Source organism: Epinephelus lanceolatus, chromosome 18, assembly GCF_041903045.1.
Source record: "Epinephelus lanceolatus isolate andai-2023 chromosome 18, ASM4190304v1, whole genome shotgun sequence".
NCBI lineage: Eukaryota > Metazoa > Chordata > Actinopteri > Perciformes > Serranidae > Epinephelus > Epinephelus lanceolatus.
In genome coordinates this window covers 12,893,142-12,910,193 of record NC_135751.1, presented here as the reverse complement: position 1 = coordinate 12,910,193, position 17,052 = coordinate 12,893,142, and the positions used below count along the sequence as shown (strand labels likewise).

The 17,052-nt window shown below is 43.0% G+C and overlaps 1 protein-coding gene and 2 non-coding genes across 3 annotated transcripts; all 3 read left to right on the top strand.

The window, feature by feature from the left end:
• The first annotated feature begins 164 nt into the window (after positions 1–164).
• On the top strand, positions 165–3,894 carry rpl3 (ribosomal protein L3). Its single transcript, XM_033644783.2, has 9 exons — positions 165–265; positions 870–1,062; positions 1,291–1,459; positions 1,813–1,948; positions 2,160–2,346; positions 2,491–2,753; positions 2,845–2,940; positions 3,186–3,305; positions 3,768–3,894. Exons 1-9 carry the CDS (start codon positions 263–265, stop codon positions 3,810–3,812), a joined length of 1,212 nt encoding a protein of 403 aa, XP_033500674.1. The 5' UTR covers positions 165–262; the 3' UTR covers positions 3,813–3,894.
• Positions 1,993–2,084, top strand: LOC117269106 (small nucleolar RNA U83B). Its single transcript, XR_004502699.1, has one exon. It is a non-coding gene; the product is annotated as a small nucleolar RNA U83B (small nucleolar RNA).
• LOC117269103 (small nucleolar RNA SNORA54) lies at positions 3,552–3,684 on the top strand. The gene has a single exon (XR_004502696.1). It is a non-coding gene; the product is annotated as a small nucleolar RNA SNORA54 (small nucleolar RNA).
• Positions 3,895–17,052: the final 13,158 nt, after the last annotated feature.

Here is a 17,052-nt window from a genome sequence, read left to right as displayed (position 1 = left end):
ACCGTCTGGGTCAATAATAACACTTAAAAAATGTGAAGTTTATTATGTGGTCATGTAACAAGTATTAGTTGTTTAATGTATTTAGATAATTTGACACGTCAAACAGCGACATCTAGTGGCTACTGGGTTTAACGTCTACGTGGTGAAATACCGGGGGCGGATCCTTTCTGAGGGTGTTCACGAGGAATCCCGCGATATTTGCTTTGTATATAAACTAACGTCTTGCTGCACATAGGCCTCTTTCCGTCGGATTGGAGACAAAATGGTGAGTGTACTCAACATGCTGCTGACACTTAGGGCAGGAATCTGTCCGTAATCAGAACCATCCGTTATATTTAATTCAACAGACATATCTATATTACTTTTATAGAAAGTTTTGATTAATGTTCTAGATTCATTTCTATGATAACTTCTTTTAGTTTCGGGGATTCATACATAACCATACCGGCAACCGCTGATCCAAAATGGCAGCTTGACACAGGCCGCTAACTTAACTTAAAATTTTCTTACCAACTATAACGCCAATATACTGCTTGTGTATTATCTAGTTTCTTAAATGTATTTTCTGGCTACTGAACATTAAACCTTAAGCGACGTCGTGGACAGCCGCCAGGCCTGCAAAATTTATGTGTCAAGCTAGCATTGCTAACAGCGTGGTCAACTCGTACCCTACAGTTTACTGCAACTAACTTAACTTTAAAGCTAACTGTACTTTATTGCTTACAACTGCACTGTTCATAAGCACAACCAATCGGACCCCCGTTAAGACTATTACGGTCTCACTATGCTAAATGTCATTTTGCAAAGCTTTAGCAGCGTGGTTAGCATAAGGCTGGACTAGCTAACTTGACGGTTTCTTCCCTCCACAGTCCCACCGTAAGTTTTCGGCTCCGCGCCACGGATCCTTGGGCTTCCTGCCCCGCAAGAGAAGTCGTCGTCACCGTGGTAAGGCCAAGAGCTTCCCCAAGGATGACCCAAGCAAGCCTGTGCACCTGACTGCCTTCCTGGGCTACAAGGCCGGCATGACTCACATCGTCCGTGAGGTCGACAGACCTGGGTCAAGTGAGTGCAAAGTTTTTATTTGTTCACACATTAATTATTGAGGAGTTGAGAAGTTATGGATATGTGGTGTTCTGCCTGTGATGAGTCTCTCGACGGGCGGACAGAATGGGCCTTATATCCCTTGCTGAATGTCGAGCACTGAGCGCAGCCTGTACCATAAATTGTGGTTAATTATTAGAATGGAAGACCTTTTAATATTTGTAATGCTGAGCTGTTTTTCCTTTACAGAGGTGAACAAGAAGGAAGTGGTAGAGGCTGTGACCATTGTGGAGACACCCCCCATGATTGTGGTTGGAGTTGTAGGTTACGTCAACACCCCCCGTGGCCTGCGTTCCTTCAAGACCATCTTCGCCGAGCACGTCAGTGACGAGTGCAAGCGTCGCTTCTACAAGAACTGGTGAGCTGCTACAATATAATAAATCTCAAGTGTGATTAATGTCTGAAGCAGATGTTAGTTGCCCAGTGGAAATTTTAAGACCTGTATTTTCACTGAGTGAGTCTAACATTACGGTGGCCTTGTGTGGCAGCTCCGCTCAGGTGCCATGTGCCCTGATGAGCTCCGGGCTCCTCTGGCCAGTGGAAAGTGCTTCTTAGAAACTGTGCCATGAGCCGAAATCATTAGCTGATTCTGCACCCCTGTCCACATGGAAGGGTGGGCGAGCAGCTATGCACTGTGTTCTTCCGCTGGCCCTTTTGGGGTTATGAAGGACCAGTGCCAACCTGTGTTCTTTCTACGCTGTGTGCTCTCAGGTACAAGTCCAAGAAGAAGGCTTTCACCAAATACTGCAAGAAATGGCAGGATGAGGAGGGCAAGAAGCAGCTGGAGAAGGACTTTGCTTCCATGAAGAAGTACTGCCAAGTCGTCCGGGTCATTGCGCACACACAGGTTAGTATGTGCATTACACTAGCAATGAGGTGATACTGCTTCCCGCTTGTCAGTGATGAGGCCATGGATCTTGCGTCAGGCATGGCGCCCGACACCTATGAGGATATCTTCCATGCTGCCTTCCTTCTGAGACTGCACAACTAACTTGACTTCACACACAAAGTATGTTAGTGGTATTTTCCGTGTTCTGACGAGTGTTGTACCCGTGCAGATGCGCCTGCTGCCCCTGAGGCAGAAGAAGTCTCACCTGATGGAGGTGCAGCTGAACGGAGGCAGCATCTCTGACAAGGTGGACTGGGCCCGTGAGAAGCTGGAGCAGGCCGTGCCCGTCAGCAACGTCTTCAATCAGGATGAGATGATTGACGTCATTGGTATCACCAAGGGTCATGGATACAAGGGTAAGAGCAGCTGCATTTTTTTTTTTTATAAAGTTCAATAACGAAATGGTTCATAAGCTGTAACAGTGAGCCTTTCTGCAAAGCCATGTGTATTTTAAATTACTATTCAGTCCAGACTCTAACATTCATCCCTTATCCTCCCAGGTGTCACCAGCCGTTGGCACACAAAGAAGCTTCCTCGCAAAACCCATCGTGGTCTGCGTAAGGTGGCCTGTATCGGTGCCTGGCATCCTGCCCGTGTGGCCTTCTCCGTGGCCCGTGCTGGTCAGAAGGGTTACCATCACCGCACAGAGATCAACAAGAAGATCTACAAGATTGGCCAGGGCTACCACACCAAGGATGGAAAGTTGGTGAAGAACAACGCTTCCACCGAGTATGATCTGTCCAACAAGAGCATCAATCCCCTGGTAAGTGATGGTCATGCAGACTTTACTTGTTGATGCCAACTTACCTGAATGCAGAAGATGTGACTCACTACTTCCTCTTCCTTTTTTAAAGGGTGGATTTGTCCATTACGGAGATGTGACAAATGACTTTGTCATGGTGAAGGGCTGTGTTGTGGGGACCAAAAAGAGGGTGCTGACTCTGCGCAAGGTGAGGACAAATTGTGTTGCTGTTCATTTATATAGTTGAACACTTTGAAATGCCGTGGTAATAAATGGTCTGGGTATGAAGCACTGTATGGAAGTAATGAAACAAATTAATTAGGAGGCATTAATGTGACTGTTTTCTAAATTCTACCAGGAAGATTAAATTGATCTGTACTAAACAAACATGATTCTTAACTTTGTACCTGCCAACTAGTGTTCTCAAACTAAGTTCTTGTGATCTTCCCCCAGTCTCTGCTGGTGCAGACCAGCCGTCGTGCTCTGGAGAAGATCGACCTCAAGTTCATCGACACCACCTCCAAGTTTGGTCATGGCCGCTTCCAGACTGTCGAGGAAAAGAAGGCGTTCATGGTAAGACTTAAATTTAAAAGTCACTGATTTTCCTGGTCTCAGATCTGAGTGAGTTGTGCAGCAGATTAACATGAGATGCATAAATTACCTAGAATGAATGTCTTAATAAATTTTGTATTCAGCATGTACTCATTATCCTGCCCTTTATTAAATTTATCCTTAAATGGGATGTAGCAAAGGGTTTATTTAATGGAGAAATGTAAAACATTACAAACATAACTCTGCATGTTTCCCGTGACCATTTCCCCGCACTGTTCGTAACCTGGTTCAGTTTTCAGTATGAACTTTGGGTTCCATTCCAGTGCCACAGTGAGCCCCAGTGAGGCAGGGGAGCAGTGCCTCTTTGTGCTCGCTCCCTGTTCACTCTCTGGGAACACGTGGCTGCTTTGAGCCAACACGTAGACTACATGTGCAGACTAAGTATCAGCATGCAACTAACCTTTTTTTTCTTCTATCACACAGGGACCACTCAAGAAGGACCGTGTCACCAAGGAGGAGACTGCCTAAAGTCCACAACAGATGTCTCTGCTGTTTTGACTGTCACCATCACTGTCATGTAGAGTTATTAAATAAAAAGGAAAAACCCAAAGAATGTGTTGTGTATTATATAAAAGATAATACATAAGACTTAAATGTCTCAGTGAAATCACAGGACAATATTGATGAAGCAGACTGGAGGAAATCAGTCAGTATGTTGGAGTTGTAGGTTAAAGCTCGGGCAATTTTTTTGAAAGATTTTTGGGGGCATTTTTAGCCTTTGATAGGAAAGACAAGTGTAGGGGGGGGGGGGGGGGAAGTGACATGCAGCAAAGGGCCACAGGCTGGAGTCGAACCTGGGCTGCTGCGGCAACAGCCTTGTACATGGGGCGCCTGCTCTACCACTAAGCTACCGACGCCCTGAGCTCAGTCAATTATTTGCCACTGGTAGTCAGTGGGTGGTTTACAGAAGACCTGAATAACCTCTCAGTAAGTCATAAGTATGGAGGACTAGGATTTGTAATGAAAAAGCAAGAAAATACAGCAGACAAGTACAGTTATCCAGTGGTGAGTGTTTTACAGAAATATGGCATTTCTGCACTGAAGTTAAAATATCAAGGAAAATGTACTTGAGTATAAAAATTCACTGGGAAAGTTGTCTGTGACTTAAACTTTGTATTTTTAATGCACTGATTTTAAGATGGAATTTATTTTCATATAGGGCTGCAAAAAATAAGCCATGCGTCTGACAATCTCAATTGGAGTTAAAGCTCAAAATGGTGACATTCCCACAACAAGAGCCAATGTGGTGCCTTCAAATTGCACGTGTTGCCTGGCCAGTTATTAAGCCTCATAACTGGGTTTGCTGTAATTTAGGATGGTAAAAAGCAGCAAATCACTTTTTGGAAGCTGGAACAATGAAATGTTTTTTTTACATTGAAAATTATTTGCATTAATTTTCAATTGGCTCCACATTTCCACCCTAATTTTATACACTCATCAGTAGACTGATAATCCAAAACAATGCATTTTTTAGCTCATGTTTTGTATGTAAAATCTTGATTACTAATGTAAAACCTAGTGGAAGAAAAAGTACAATATTCCCTCTGAGCTGTGATGGAGTAGAAGTACCATATAGCATGACAGAAAAATACTCAGTGACAGCACAAGTACCTCAAATATGTACTTCAGAACAGTACTTGAGTAAATGCACTCAGCTGCGTTCCACCGCCGCTCACTGAGCTTGTTAAACGTGATCCGCCTCTGAGTCCAGCCTCCCGTGTTGCAGCTGAAAAGGTCGACATCAGCTGTGATGAGAGCAGCCACCTATGCAGAACTGATGGACAGTGAGACACTCGCTTTAGCTAACATTGCATGTTTTAACTGGCTATATGTGTCCTTGAGCTGTAAGGCTTGTATTCGGCTGACATCAGAACTCCAGCAGTCACAGTACAGTAATTAAGCCCCAACATCATCCATTCTGACTCATCATCACTGCCAAAACTAAAACCTCCACTTCAGCAGGTAATGAGGAAGACCCTGAGAGGGCTCCACAGGCCATTTAGGTGTCCTGCAAAACGCCTCTCAGAGACATCTCTGCATAATATTTAGCACTCTTAGCAGAAATGTGGATTTCCTGTAAGGATTTTCAACGTCCCACCTACCTCCCATTAACCTGCAGTCGAGGGAGTTGAAGGACAATTGTTCTCCGTTGAGCAACATTTCAAGAGTTTGACATTTTCTCAACCAAAGCAGAAAATATCCTCTAAAGAACACTTGTGATAAACTGAGTCCTGGAAAGAAGCAGTGCATGTAGAGGCAGCAGGACGAGGGAGCGGGGTGAAGCCCTGTGTCACTGCGGCCAGAGGACAGTCATGGAGATGGCCCCGCTGTTACATAATAACCTCCAGAGGCTGTGACCTCTGCCCTGCTGCAGAGCTGCAGTTCAAAGCTCCCACACAGCTCTGCTTTACATAATGCCCCCTCTGCTAAATGTGACCGTTAACAGTCCACAATTAGGCCATTAATTGCTCCCTCTGTCCCATTCAGGTGAGTTTCGGTGTCCCGGCAGGCTCTCTCTTTATGACCCCGTGCATCTGCTCAAACAGCATCTCTGTGCACTTTTCATAAAGGCTCGTCTGCACCATTCCCCCCTATTAGTTCAGTCCTCCATCATCTCAAATGAGCTCACCTCAGAGCGAGGGACCAATGAGCCAGGGAAGGGGCACAGACTCAAAGAAGGGGTGCACATTTAACTCAGAGTGAAAGTGTCCTAGGAGTCAGATTTAAAGCCCTGATTCTTAGAAATAATAAACTGTACACTATTAATAGTTACATTGTTTGTTAAATGCAATGCTAAAAAATAAATCTAAATATTCTAATGTGAAATAATATCAGTAGTTGCTATTTGTAAATCCAAATAGCCCACAGCCATTGACAGATTATGAAACATTGAGCCCCTGGACACAGATCTGTAAAAGGCCCTTCAACCCTCCTACACAGGAGCAAGGCCCTCTGACTAACAGAGACACAAAATGACTGTAAATGTTACAGCTACTTTCTCTTTGTGGTTGTGTGTGAGCCTCATTTTAATGTGGTTGGACTAAGATTAACATGTGTTGTGTACAGTTCACAGGTAAGGTGTGCTGTGGCACTGGTAGTAGTTTGGGTAGTTTTCTGGTAGAAAAAGGGGTTTATTTTATGTATAATTTTTGCAATCCACGTATACTATTCTTCCAGTGCATCGGCCTATAGATTAGTGTGCCACACCCCTGAAGCAAGACGCTTTAGTTTTTAATTGTCTTTATAATATTGCTTTTAGGGAACCTGAGTTTAATAAAAGCCTGTTATGGCATTTTGACCCGCACTGACTGCTGGTGTCGTTATTGAAGGTCACCTGTAGTTATATGAAAGTTAAGTTGGGTGCCACATTTATCACCCAACCTAACCCTACTTCACATTTAATTTTGCATCTCACTGTAGATATTTTGTCTCTTTGTGGTAGATTTGTATCTCCTTGTAGTTATTTTGCATCTCTCCGTGGTTGTTTTGCTTCACTTTGTAGCCATTTTGCAGCAATTTATGGTCCTGTCTCTTTGTGGTTGTTTTGCAGCATTTTGTGGTACTTCTGTGTTTTTTGGGGGTCATTTGATTGACTTTCCAAGATGTTTCATAGAGGAGTTTGGCTCAGGGCCCCTGGACCTTTATCCAATGGGCCTGCCAAGCCTAACTAATCAAGTAGGTCTCGCTGCAGCTGAAGCAGTTACATGACTCGCCCACTATACACGATCAGCCCCCTTGGCTCCTTGCTCCAGGAGCCCTGAAGAAACTATGAAGTTAGCGCTGAGCTAGCTATGAAGGGTTAGGTTACAAGAGAGGTGGTTAAGGTTAGAGTTAGGGTAAGGATTATATCCTGTTATTTATAAAGTGAATCACATCTTCATGTATAATAAATGAATAAAGTGTAATATTGCTACATTTGCCTCATATGTTTTGTACTATTGGTGGGCACGGTTTGTAGGGGCGTATCTTGTAGGCTTTCAAATGGAATGTAGCTGCATCTGTACATGTCTCCAACTTATCTATGTCACTAACAAGCCAACTACCTATCACTCTGTGACTCTAGTAGGGGACACCAGGGGTGGTCTGACTGGTGGCCTGATTGGGGCCGGGGGGGCAGTGCCCTCACCACTCATCAGTTCAGTCTTTTATCATCTTAAATGAGCTCTCTTCAGAGCCAGGGGCCAATGAAGCCAGTCTGTGTCTCTACTTTGTGTGACCACTTTTGTGTGTGTGTGTGTGTGTGTGTGTGTGTGTGTGCACTATCCTGCAGTGGAACCCCCAGTCCAGCCCTGAGATAGCAGCTGTTGCTAGTGGGACAGCGGCCAGGTAACCAGGGTGCATGCTGGGACAGCAGAGAGGAGGGCCAAGCATTTGATTTATGTGAGTGTGCGTGAGAGTGTGTGCAGTTGCTTGTGCGTGTAGGTAGGTGTGTACATCTAGGTAGGTGTGTACATCTGTGTGTTGGTGTGTGTCCTGGCACCATCGTCAGCCGGCTGGCACAGAGTCAGTGGCGGGCCGTCCTGCAGAGTGAGGGAAGTGGCTGGGTGGTGCTGCACCGTGGCGTCTGACAGGAGGACAGACTGTCGGAGGGGACGACCGCACACTTAGGACCATAATTACGCACGATGGAGGCCACGGGCTCGGACACTGGTCTGGTGACTACCTGACTGCATGACTACTATTAGGATCTGTTATAGTGCCTGGACTGGGCGGAATTTAACAGTGATGGAAGAAGTACTTAGATTCTTTCAAGTATAAGGAGAAATATCATGCTCTAAAAACATTTAGAATGTTACAAAAGTAAATCTAATATAATATATAATATCCATAATATTCTTCACTATGTTTACATTAGTTTATAATCAAACTAAAATAAGAATTGTTGTGTTTTCGCTACCTTAGAATAAGACGTTTATATCTACATACAGAGTGGATCCTCTCCCACAAAGTCCACTTTGTTGTTCTACAGTAGCCCAAAATGGACAAACAAAACACTGGCTCTCGATCGGTCCATTCTGGTTTTTGCGTCAGCCACCATAGCCCTCTTACATGCTTAGCATACAGGAGAAGTTTTAGTTCTGCAGCCTCACTGTTAGATGCCACTAAACCCTACACACTGGACTTTTTTTGTATCAAAAGTAGAAGTACTGGTTAAGCAGATTAAAAAAATATATATAAATATAAATATAAATATAAATATAAATAATGGACATAGCTACCTCAAGTTTAGTATTTCGGCTGTCGCCATGTTGGTTTTTTGGAGGCAGATGTGACCATATTTGGTCAAGAGGCTGGTGCTGTGAAGGAGCAAGGGTGGACTTGACTGAGAACCCAAGGTCACTATCAGCAGACAACGTCATTCAAAGGGGTCCACCCTTAAATATGGGTGCCTTTAACCCTTAATACAACGTCGTAGTTAGTAGCTACAGAGTAAGTCTCTGTAGCAAGTAGCTACAGAGACCAAAACCGTTTGTGTACCAGGCTGTTAACATGATTACTTCTGTTGTTAAATTTGGCATTTTAACATGGGGGTGTATGGGGATTGACTGGCTTCTGGAGCCAGCCTCAAGTGGCCGTTCAAGGAACTGCAGTTTTCCGCATTGGCTTCGTTCTTCAGCCCCGGAGGTTGCAGCTTGTTTTAATCACTAGAGAATACATAGAAGAGCATTTTAATGTTGTTGTTAATTAATGTGGAGCCAGTTTTAGACTTTATATACTACTAGGTACCTTCATAGTAAAGTATTGCATCATATTTTAGAGGCTTATCATGTTTTTTCCAATATTTCCCTCTGACATAAAGTGGTGTAGAAATAAAAAGTGGCATAAAAATGGAAATACTCGAGTAAAGTACAAGAAGTATGTCAAAATTGTACTTAAAGTGCTTGAGTAAATGTACTTAGTTACATTCCACCACTGAAATTTACTGCTGAATAGGTTGATCAACAGATCTACAACAAGTCTTTTAATTAATCAATGAAATGCTCTGAACACCTATTGTCTCAATCAAATTCTTACTATTAGGAAAGGCCTCCTGCCAATATAACACGTCTTTTCCCACTGGTTTACAGTGTGTGGAGCTCAGTGAGACAAATGTGATGTCACGTACTTATACATGCCAAATTTAGCAATGTTTGAATGTAAATCTGATAACATTGTGTGATTGTTTGATTACGTCAAACCACAACCACACAGTTCCGATGAATAATATTTTGGGACGTTCTTTATCAGACTTTAGCTTTGATTGTTGCATATTAAGTCATCAATATTTAAAGGAAAAGAGAAATCCATAAGATTTCAGGGGCTTTTAGTAGTTTATCAAGCATAATTACCAAATTTTCCAGCTCCTAAGATATGAGGATTTGCTGCCTTTATTTGTTTTATATCAATGTAAATGGAATATCTTTGGCTTTTGGGCTGCTTGTCAGACAAAATAAGCAATTCCGAAATGTCACCTCAGGCTTTAGTGACATTGTGATTGGAATTTTTAGTGTTTTCTGAAGTGTTTTAAACTAAGTGATTAATCGATTAACCAAAAATATAATCTGCAGATTCAATAGCAAAGCATTAATCACAAATAGTCACTATCTGGAGCTCCAGTGTAAGCCTTTTATTTTACAAGATGGAATCAAACGCACCACAGGTTGCTGCAGGGTGGAGGAGCTGGAGATGATGCTCTGTGTATATAATGTCTATGTTACGTGGATGAATGACTTAAACATAACGGCTTGTAATATTGAACACAAGTCTTTTTGCTTGATTCCCAACAAGACGGTTTCAAAAAAGACTCTTTAATACTTTTGATTCTGAGCAGGAGTCAAAGCCAAGTCACTAATCATCATGTAAACAGGTGGAAATCACTAACAAACATGAAATGATTCCCATCCATATTGTATTTGATACTGACTAAAGCTTGGTTTAATCAGAAAGCAGGCAGCAGCCCTTTGTGTCTGTGTGTAAAGGACAGTGAATGTGAGGGCCTGAGTGTTCCTCTTGGGCCTGCCAGACTGCAGCTCCTGCACCCCTGCACTGTGGCATCAGTATTCCAGGCCCGTTCACGGACACAGCGTTCCCTGAGCTGACGGAGGCAGCCCTGCACTCCTCCGGTCTCCCATCACACCACCAGAGGGCGGAGCGCAGCGCTCCATTTGCTTCACGCATCCCAGAGCACTTTGTGTGCTGTAGCCTACTTTGGTTCCTCCTCTTTATCTCTCTGCCCTCTATTCAGAGCTGGATTTAAAAGCTTCAGATGATTTGTAAAATAGCAGTGACACAGCTCACACAGACTCTTTGGTCCATATATTTTTTATTCAGGAAATGTTGAAGCTTCATACTGCTTGTATCAGCAGAGGGGGCGATGTGAATGTGTCATGTCAGACTATGTTTGCTCCAATGATTTTTTTTTTCTTTTGCAGTTGGTTGACCATGCTTATAGCTCTCTGTTGCCATTCAACTCTGCATGACCCAAAAATAACCCCGGGTGAGCGCAGTCAGCAACTGTTCTCTGGTCAGCACAAACAACAGGCCGCACACACACACACACAGAGGCTTGCACATGCAGATTCACTGTTTGCACGCACAGGAAAAAGATAAACATTCCTCAGACAAAAAAAAAAAAAAATCACACACACTTTTCAGGTTGTATTTTGCTGCCAGAGCTGTAAGTCACAGAGAGTGAATGTCGAACACTGCAGCCTCCTTCTCAGTGACTTAAAGTTGGCAGTAGCTTCGGAGGCTTCGGGTGACGCGCCCACACAGCTCCCATGGGTCCTCACTTTCTCTGTCCCGGAACGTTGTCCAGTAAAGTCAGAGAAAGGTCATCCGTCGGTTTGACGCGAGGTTATGTAACCTCACAGCCTGCCAGAAAACTCAAAGCCAGGCTCGGACAAGAGAGAGTGTTTGTTGTTAATATTCACAGCCAGGAGGAGAAAGTCGGTCTTTCAGGCCTCACCTCCTCACCCTGATACCTCTGCCTCCAGTGACCCCACCCTAACGTCCACCAGCAGGCTGTTCTCCCCACTTCTCTGATCACACAGCACTGCAGAGACACTTTGATCCCCACAGCAGGAATGAGAGAAAGAGGGAGGGAGGGAAAGAGTGATGGAGGTGGAGGTGGAGGAGGAGGAGGAGAACAGGGGGTCCTGGTGATGAAGGTAAATTCTTTCTCACACCCCAGACTGCAGATTTCAGGGCTTCCCTATTCACTTCAAGGTCAAATTTAAGAACTTCCCAGTGACTTTCAATGTCCTGTTTGCAGAGTAAGGACTCAAATGTGGAATGTTTTGGACCAAATCATGAGTCAAGTCAGAGAGGCCTCAGTTTTTGTTCTACTTGTGATCTCATATTTAAATAATCTGGTGAGTTCATTCATTTGCTGCCAAATTCTCTAAATTTTGTAAAGCATTGAATTGTGCGTTCTCATCCCAGCTCATCAAATATTGCAGCTTCGTCCAAGGACTTTAACATCTACATATCTGCATCTGTTGTTGATGTTCAGGGATGCTGTGTCAGTTACATGCATTGTGTCTTTTCAAAACACACCTCTGTTTTCACAGGAAATGTACAGGTTTTGCTCATAAGATGCATAAAGTCTTTTTCAAAATAGACTTACAACATCATTAAAACACTTTGTATTTATGTTTATATCTTTGTGTACCAAAAAACACGTGGCTAGGTTTAGAAAAAAAAACGTTATGATTTGGCTCAGCATTCACACGGGAAGCCAACAGCAGGCTCCTGGGTGAAAGTCCAGGTTTTGTTGGATCCATCAACCTCCCCTCTTGACTGTCCCATAGGAACTGTCCAGCTCCTTATATTACATTGCTATTGGCGGCATTACAAACTGCTGCTGGGCGGTGAGTTTCATAATGCCATGAAAGGTGCCTTTGTGCATCCTACTGCAGTTGTCCACTGACATAGCGCAGGTATTTGACGATTTCAGTTAGTGGCCGTGGCATCAACAACTGCTATTGCCAGATGCATATACTGCAGTGAAAGGCCTTTGCGTGTCGGTATCAAACACCCAGATCACTGACAAAGCGCTGGTATTTGACGAGTTTGGAATGAGAACAGACTGCATAGACAGAGGGCCCAGTGAGCTGAGGTACTGTGTGATGATGATTTTGGGTACCATATTCCGATAAAAAAATCAAGGACTTTAAAAAATAATTTGGCTTTGGATGTATTTTTTGTAGTTTTACCCACAATTTTTAATGGCATAAATCATTTTGTGGTCCCCGAAGTTGCTGCTGAGATTTGGGAAAACAGTGACAATGCAGTTAGGAGGCAACAACATGAATAGTCAAAAGGTCTGACAGGTTGTGAACAAGTGAACGGGTTAGCCAGATCACCTAAACCTTTTATTTGGAGACTAACTTGGAAGCAAGTAGTAATACTTCTTCATTGCAATCTGAATTAGCAGCTAGCTTTAAAGGCAAAGAATCAGAGGACAAACAATTACACAATTTCACATCCGCACATAAAAACACAATAGAAGGCCAGAAGAGAGGTTTCCCTCTGATCTCTCTTTTTCCTCCTGTCCCTTTTCCAATAAATGACACTTTGTGCCCTCCCACAAACAGAGCATGGAAATCTGGCCTCTGAGCATTATGGGGGACCTGCTGCTCTAGCTGGGGGTGGAAGCTGCTAATATCATTAGTATTAGCAATGGAGCTCTTGCCCCTGACCCTCCCTGACATCACTGTGCAGTGTCCAACTCGGTTAGCCTGCCAAAGAAACAACAACAACAACAACAACAAAAAAATCAGCTTTGACTCTTCAAGGGCATGTCTCGCTTCCTCTGGACTCCCCTCTGTGAGGAGCCGGAGAAAGAGGGAGAGGAGGAGGAGGGAAAGTTTCTTCATCCCACACCTGCACAGTGAATCAACCTGTCAGGAGCTGATGGAACGTAACACAGATTAATGTCACCTGCACCTTTAAGTCAAGTGATTTTCCCCAGTTTTCAGATATATTTGTGTTGTTTGTCACCATCTCACCAGTTGTCACTTTAAACCACGCCTAGCCAGACCTATCTTGTGCTGTGTCAGCACTGGAGAGAGGTCTGACTGAACCCATCATGATTTTACACTAAGTGTAGAGATAGGTTGAAGTGGGACTAGTTTCACATACGCTAGTGAAGAGGATTTATAAAATGGCAACATGTAGGAAGTGTGTTACTGTCTGAGATAGGTGGCCAGTGACAGGCCTCATACCCACAGTCTACAAACTGGTTCAGGGAGGTTTACATTACAACAATTCTAGCCAGACTTATACACAAACATTAAAACATAAATCTGACCACTTTGTTCCTTGTCTAAGTATGCTTTCCTACAGCTTCAAAGCACCTAAGTTGGGCAGTGACTTCTGTGTCAGACACCACCGAAAAAAGCCGTCCTTTCAAGTTGGCATGAAACACAGGTGGGCGCTGTTCCACACTGACAACAAGGTAAGTTAAGGGGTTAAATAAATCAGAGTAGGGTGGGTGGGAGCAGTGGTGGATGGGTCCAGCAATCACCGACCTTCACCTGGGAGTCCAGTGTTCGCTTCCTGTATGAGTGTAAAGCTAAACCCTGCTTTATTTTTACAAACCTAACCACATGCTTTTGTCGCCTAAACCCAACCACATGCAAGTGTTGGCAAAATCTAACCAAATGCGTTTGTTGTTGAAGGAAAAAACCTCAATTTGCGTTGTTGTACCGACGTAGTATGTTTATTTTGAAAGGGATTGTATGCAATCTGTACATTTCCTGTGAAAATTTACTTGTATTTTGAAAAGACACAAGTAACGGCTGAAGTTGACAACGTCCAGAATGTCAACAACAGGCACACCTAGGCTACCTTGCATGTCATATGTATGTGGAAAGTCCATAACCAAACGTCAATATGTGACATGGTCGGAGTGACAATGTGTTGGTTTTACTATGATAGCCTATTTTGGCTATCTGCAGTAGCTAGTAGCTAGTATTGTTCCTTGTCTTTTATTAGCTAGTGAGGATATTGACTTTTGACTAGGAAATGCATGTTTTAGTATTATGTATGTAGCCACCATATAAATATTTAATATCCATCTACAGACATTTAATTTTAAATCAACTGGAAACATTAAAAAATCAACCTGGGATCAGGTTTTCAACCAACTCACTGGGTTTTAGCTTTAGTGTTAGCTTACGCTAGCTAGCTACCACTGATTAAATCTGGTGCGGACAGCTGGTTTTTTTCTCGACAAAGTCCATGGTCTTCTCCAAGAAAAAACAAGGTGCTTTTGTTTACTTCTGTGTTAAAGTGTGAAACATTGTCACCGTTTTTATTATAAATTGCATGTTTGTTGGAACAAAAACCAACAGTATCTTAACGGTCAATTGGAAGGATTTGAAAAAGTGACTGTGGGTTTCAATCTGACTGTTATTCCCCATTACCTGCAACCCCACATAATAAAGGTAAATCAACAATTTAATCATGTTGGTATCTGTGGGGGTAGGTTACCAAGGAGGAAGTGGATATACGCTCCTATATATTCCAGTGGCTTTTAGGCTGATAGGTGGCTATATGTAAACATCCAGGAAAGACATTACACCACTGGTTAAAAGTAAGTGAAACTGAAAGCCAGTGTGAGCCTATGTAGGGCCTAAGAATGCTTAACCTGAAGGTTAACAATTCATCTTCTCCTAAAAAAGAAATATGAAGAATCATATTAAAATTCACATACTTGTTATCTCACAAATTCAACCCACAGCACAATATGTGGAAAGGTAAAAAAAAATGTCAGCCTACGAGAGAGAAGACAGAGAGACAAACGGGGGGAGGGTATACTTACTGTAAGAGGAGGTGAGGAGAGACAGAAAAAAAAGACTTATTCATTCCTGAAACATATTAAAATATGAGATTCAGACACCTGCACCGGGGCCAGGTGCTGCTTTATGAGAAAGCCGGTATCTCTAAGCCTCCCCCCAAACACACACACACACACACACACACACACACACACACACACTTTCTCTTTAATGTAATCCGGGCTTGTAAAATGACTTCTGCTTATGTATTCTGAATAAAGATGGCTATACATAAAAAAGTCCTATTCATTTAGACTGCTACGTTGACATATTTTCCCCTCAAATTTATGGAGAGCGGCTTGTGTCAGTGAACTCAGATAATGGCAAATCAGGATCTCAGCACTTTTTCTAATAGAAACTTTTTCTTATTTGATGAATCTGCTGGCTTCTAAACTTGGGGGAAGTACGTACTGTACATACTATCAAACAGTACTCCCTTTATTTTACTTATTTAGTTTTGTCCAGGAAAGACCTCTCTCTGCACTCAACACATATAAAACACACCAGTGTCCTAAAGAATGAACCCCTTTTGTCTCACAAATAGATGTGCTTTGTGTATCAGCTTCAACAGCACTTCCTCACAGACAGGCACACTCACAGCTGTATGTTGGGCCCTGAAAGCATTGCTTTTAGGGCAGCAGTGTAGAAAGGTGTTTGATGTTCTCTTTACAGGCAAAGCAGCGGTAGAATAAACCTGGTGATGTTATTGCAAACCTGTGTCTCTTTCTAAGGAATGTCCTGGAGAGATGCCATGACTGTCTATGTCTTACATGCCGCCTTCTCTTAGAAAGAGTGGGGAGAGATAAATATGCTCACGGGTGAATAAAAGAGCTGTATCTGTGCAGCAGGACTCAAGACTACCACTTTGTTTCTGAGAAAACATGAAAAACTGGCAGTTTGAGATTCTTGATATTAAAAAAACAAGCTGCACATACATGAAACTCTGTCTCATCGGCAGAAAGTTGGAGTATAGATGTTGTCAGCATGTCAACATTAGGTGGTTTTGTCAGGCATTCGAGGGCCAACACTGATATTTTTGGATTGCGACTCCCAGCAGTCGATTACAGCGTGTTATCACCATTTTACAACAGCAGGCAGAGGCCGTGGTTTTTAGCAGAGCACACAGGGTTTTATGTCTGACAACTCAGCTTTTATTTTTACGGCTATATGAAGGCTGATGGCAATATATTTTAGAGTGAAGTTGCCAAAAGCCAATATTTTGTGTGTCGATATTCAATGTCTGGAAAAGTTGCCCATTTTCAAGCCGAAAACAGTTTCTGAAAGCATTTCTTCATTCCATGTCTTTGTCAAATCGGTTCTTACCCACGTAGAAGTCCAAGAGCACACACACATTTGTAGTGCTATTTCTGTGAGGACCCTCACTGACACAATACTTTCCCTACCTCTAACCTTAAAGGCGTGGATGCACTTCAAACAAAGTGATTGCTGGAGCTTTCAGTAGTGTCTATAACCTTCTTCCCGTACACTTTTCCTATTCAGAACTGGGGGTCTGTGTCTGAAATTGACGATCCGACAGGCACGGCAGCTTTTCGTAATAATTGGCAGTAGGTGCTTGGAGGTGAGAAACTAGGCAGCGTCTCTCACATCTTTCTTTTTTTCCTTCTTCACACAACTACTTGTCTCACTTTTTATGTGTTCAACTGAGTGCAAACACCATGAGAGACTGTCTGTTATATCTGTTATCCCCATTTGTACAGCTGGGTTTTCGCCCCACCATGAAGTTTGGGCCTTTACAACAGGTAGCATATAAACACTTTGATATGACCAGAGACACTTCTTCATTCATGTTGTGCACATGAAAGGTGACAGAGGTAGTGGTGCAAAACACATGAAAACAGAGCTTAAGGGGCAAGTGTAAAGCA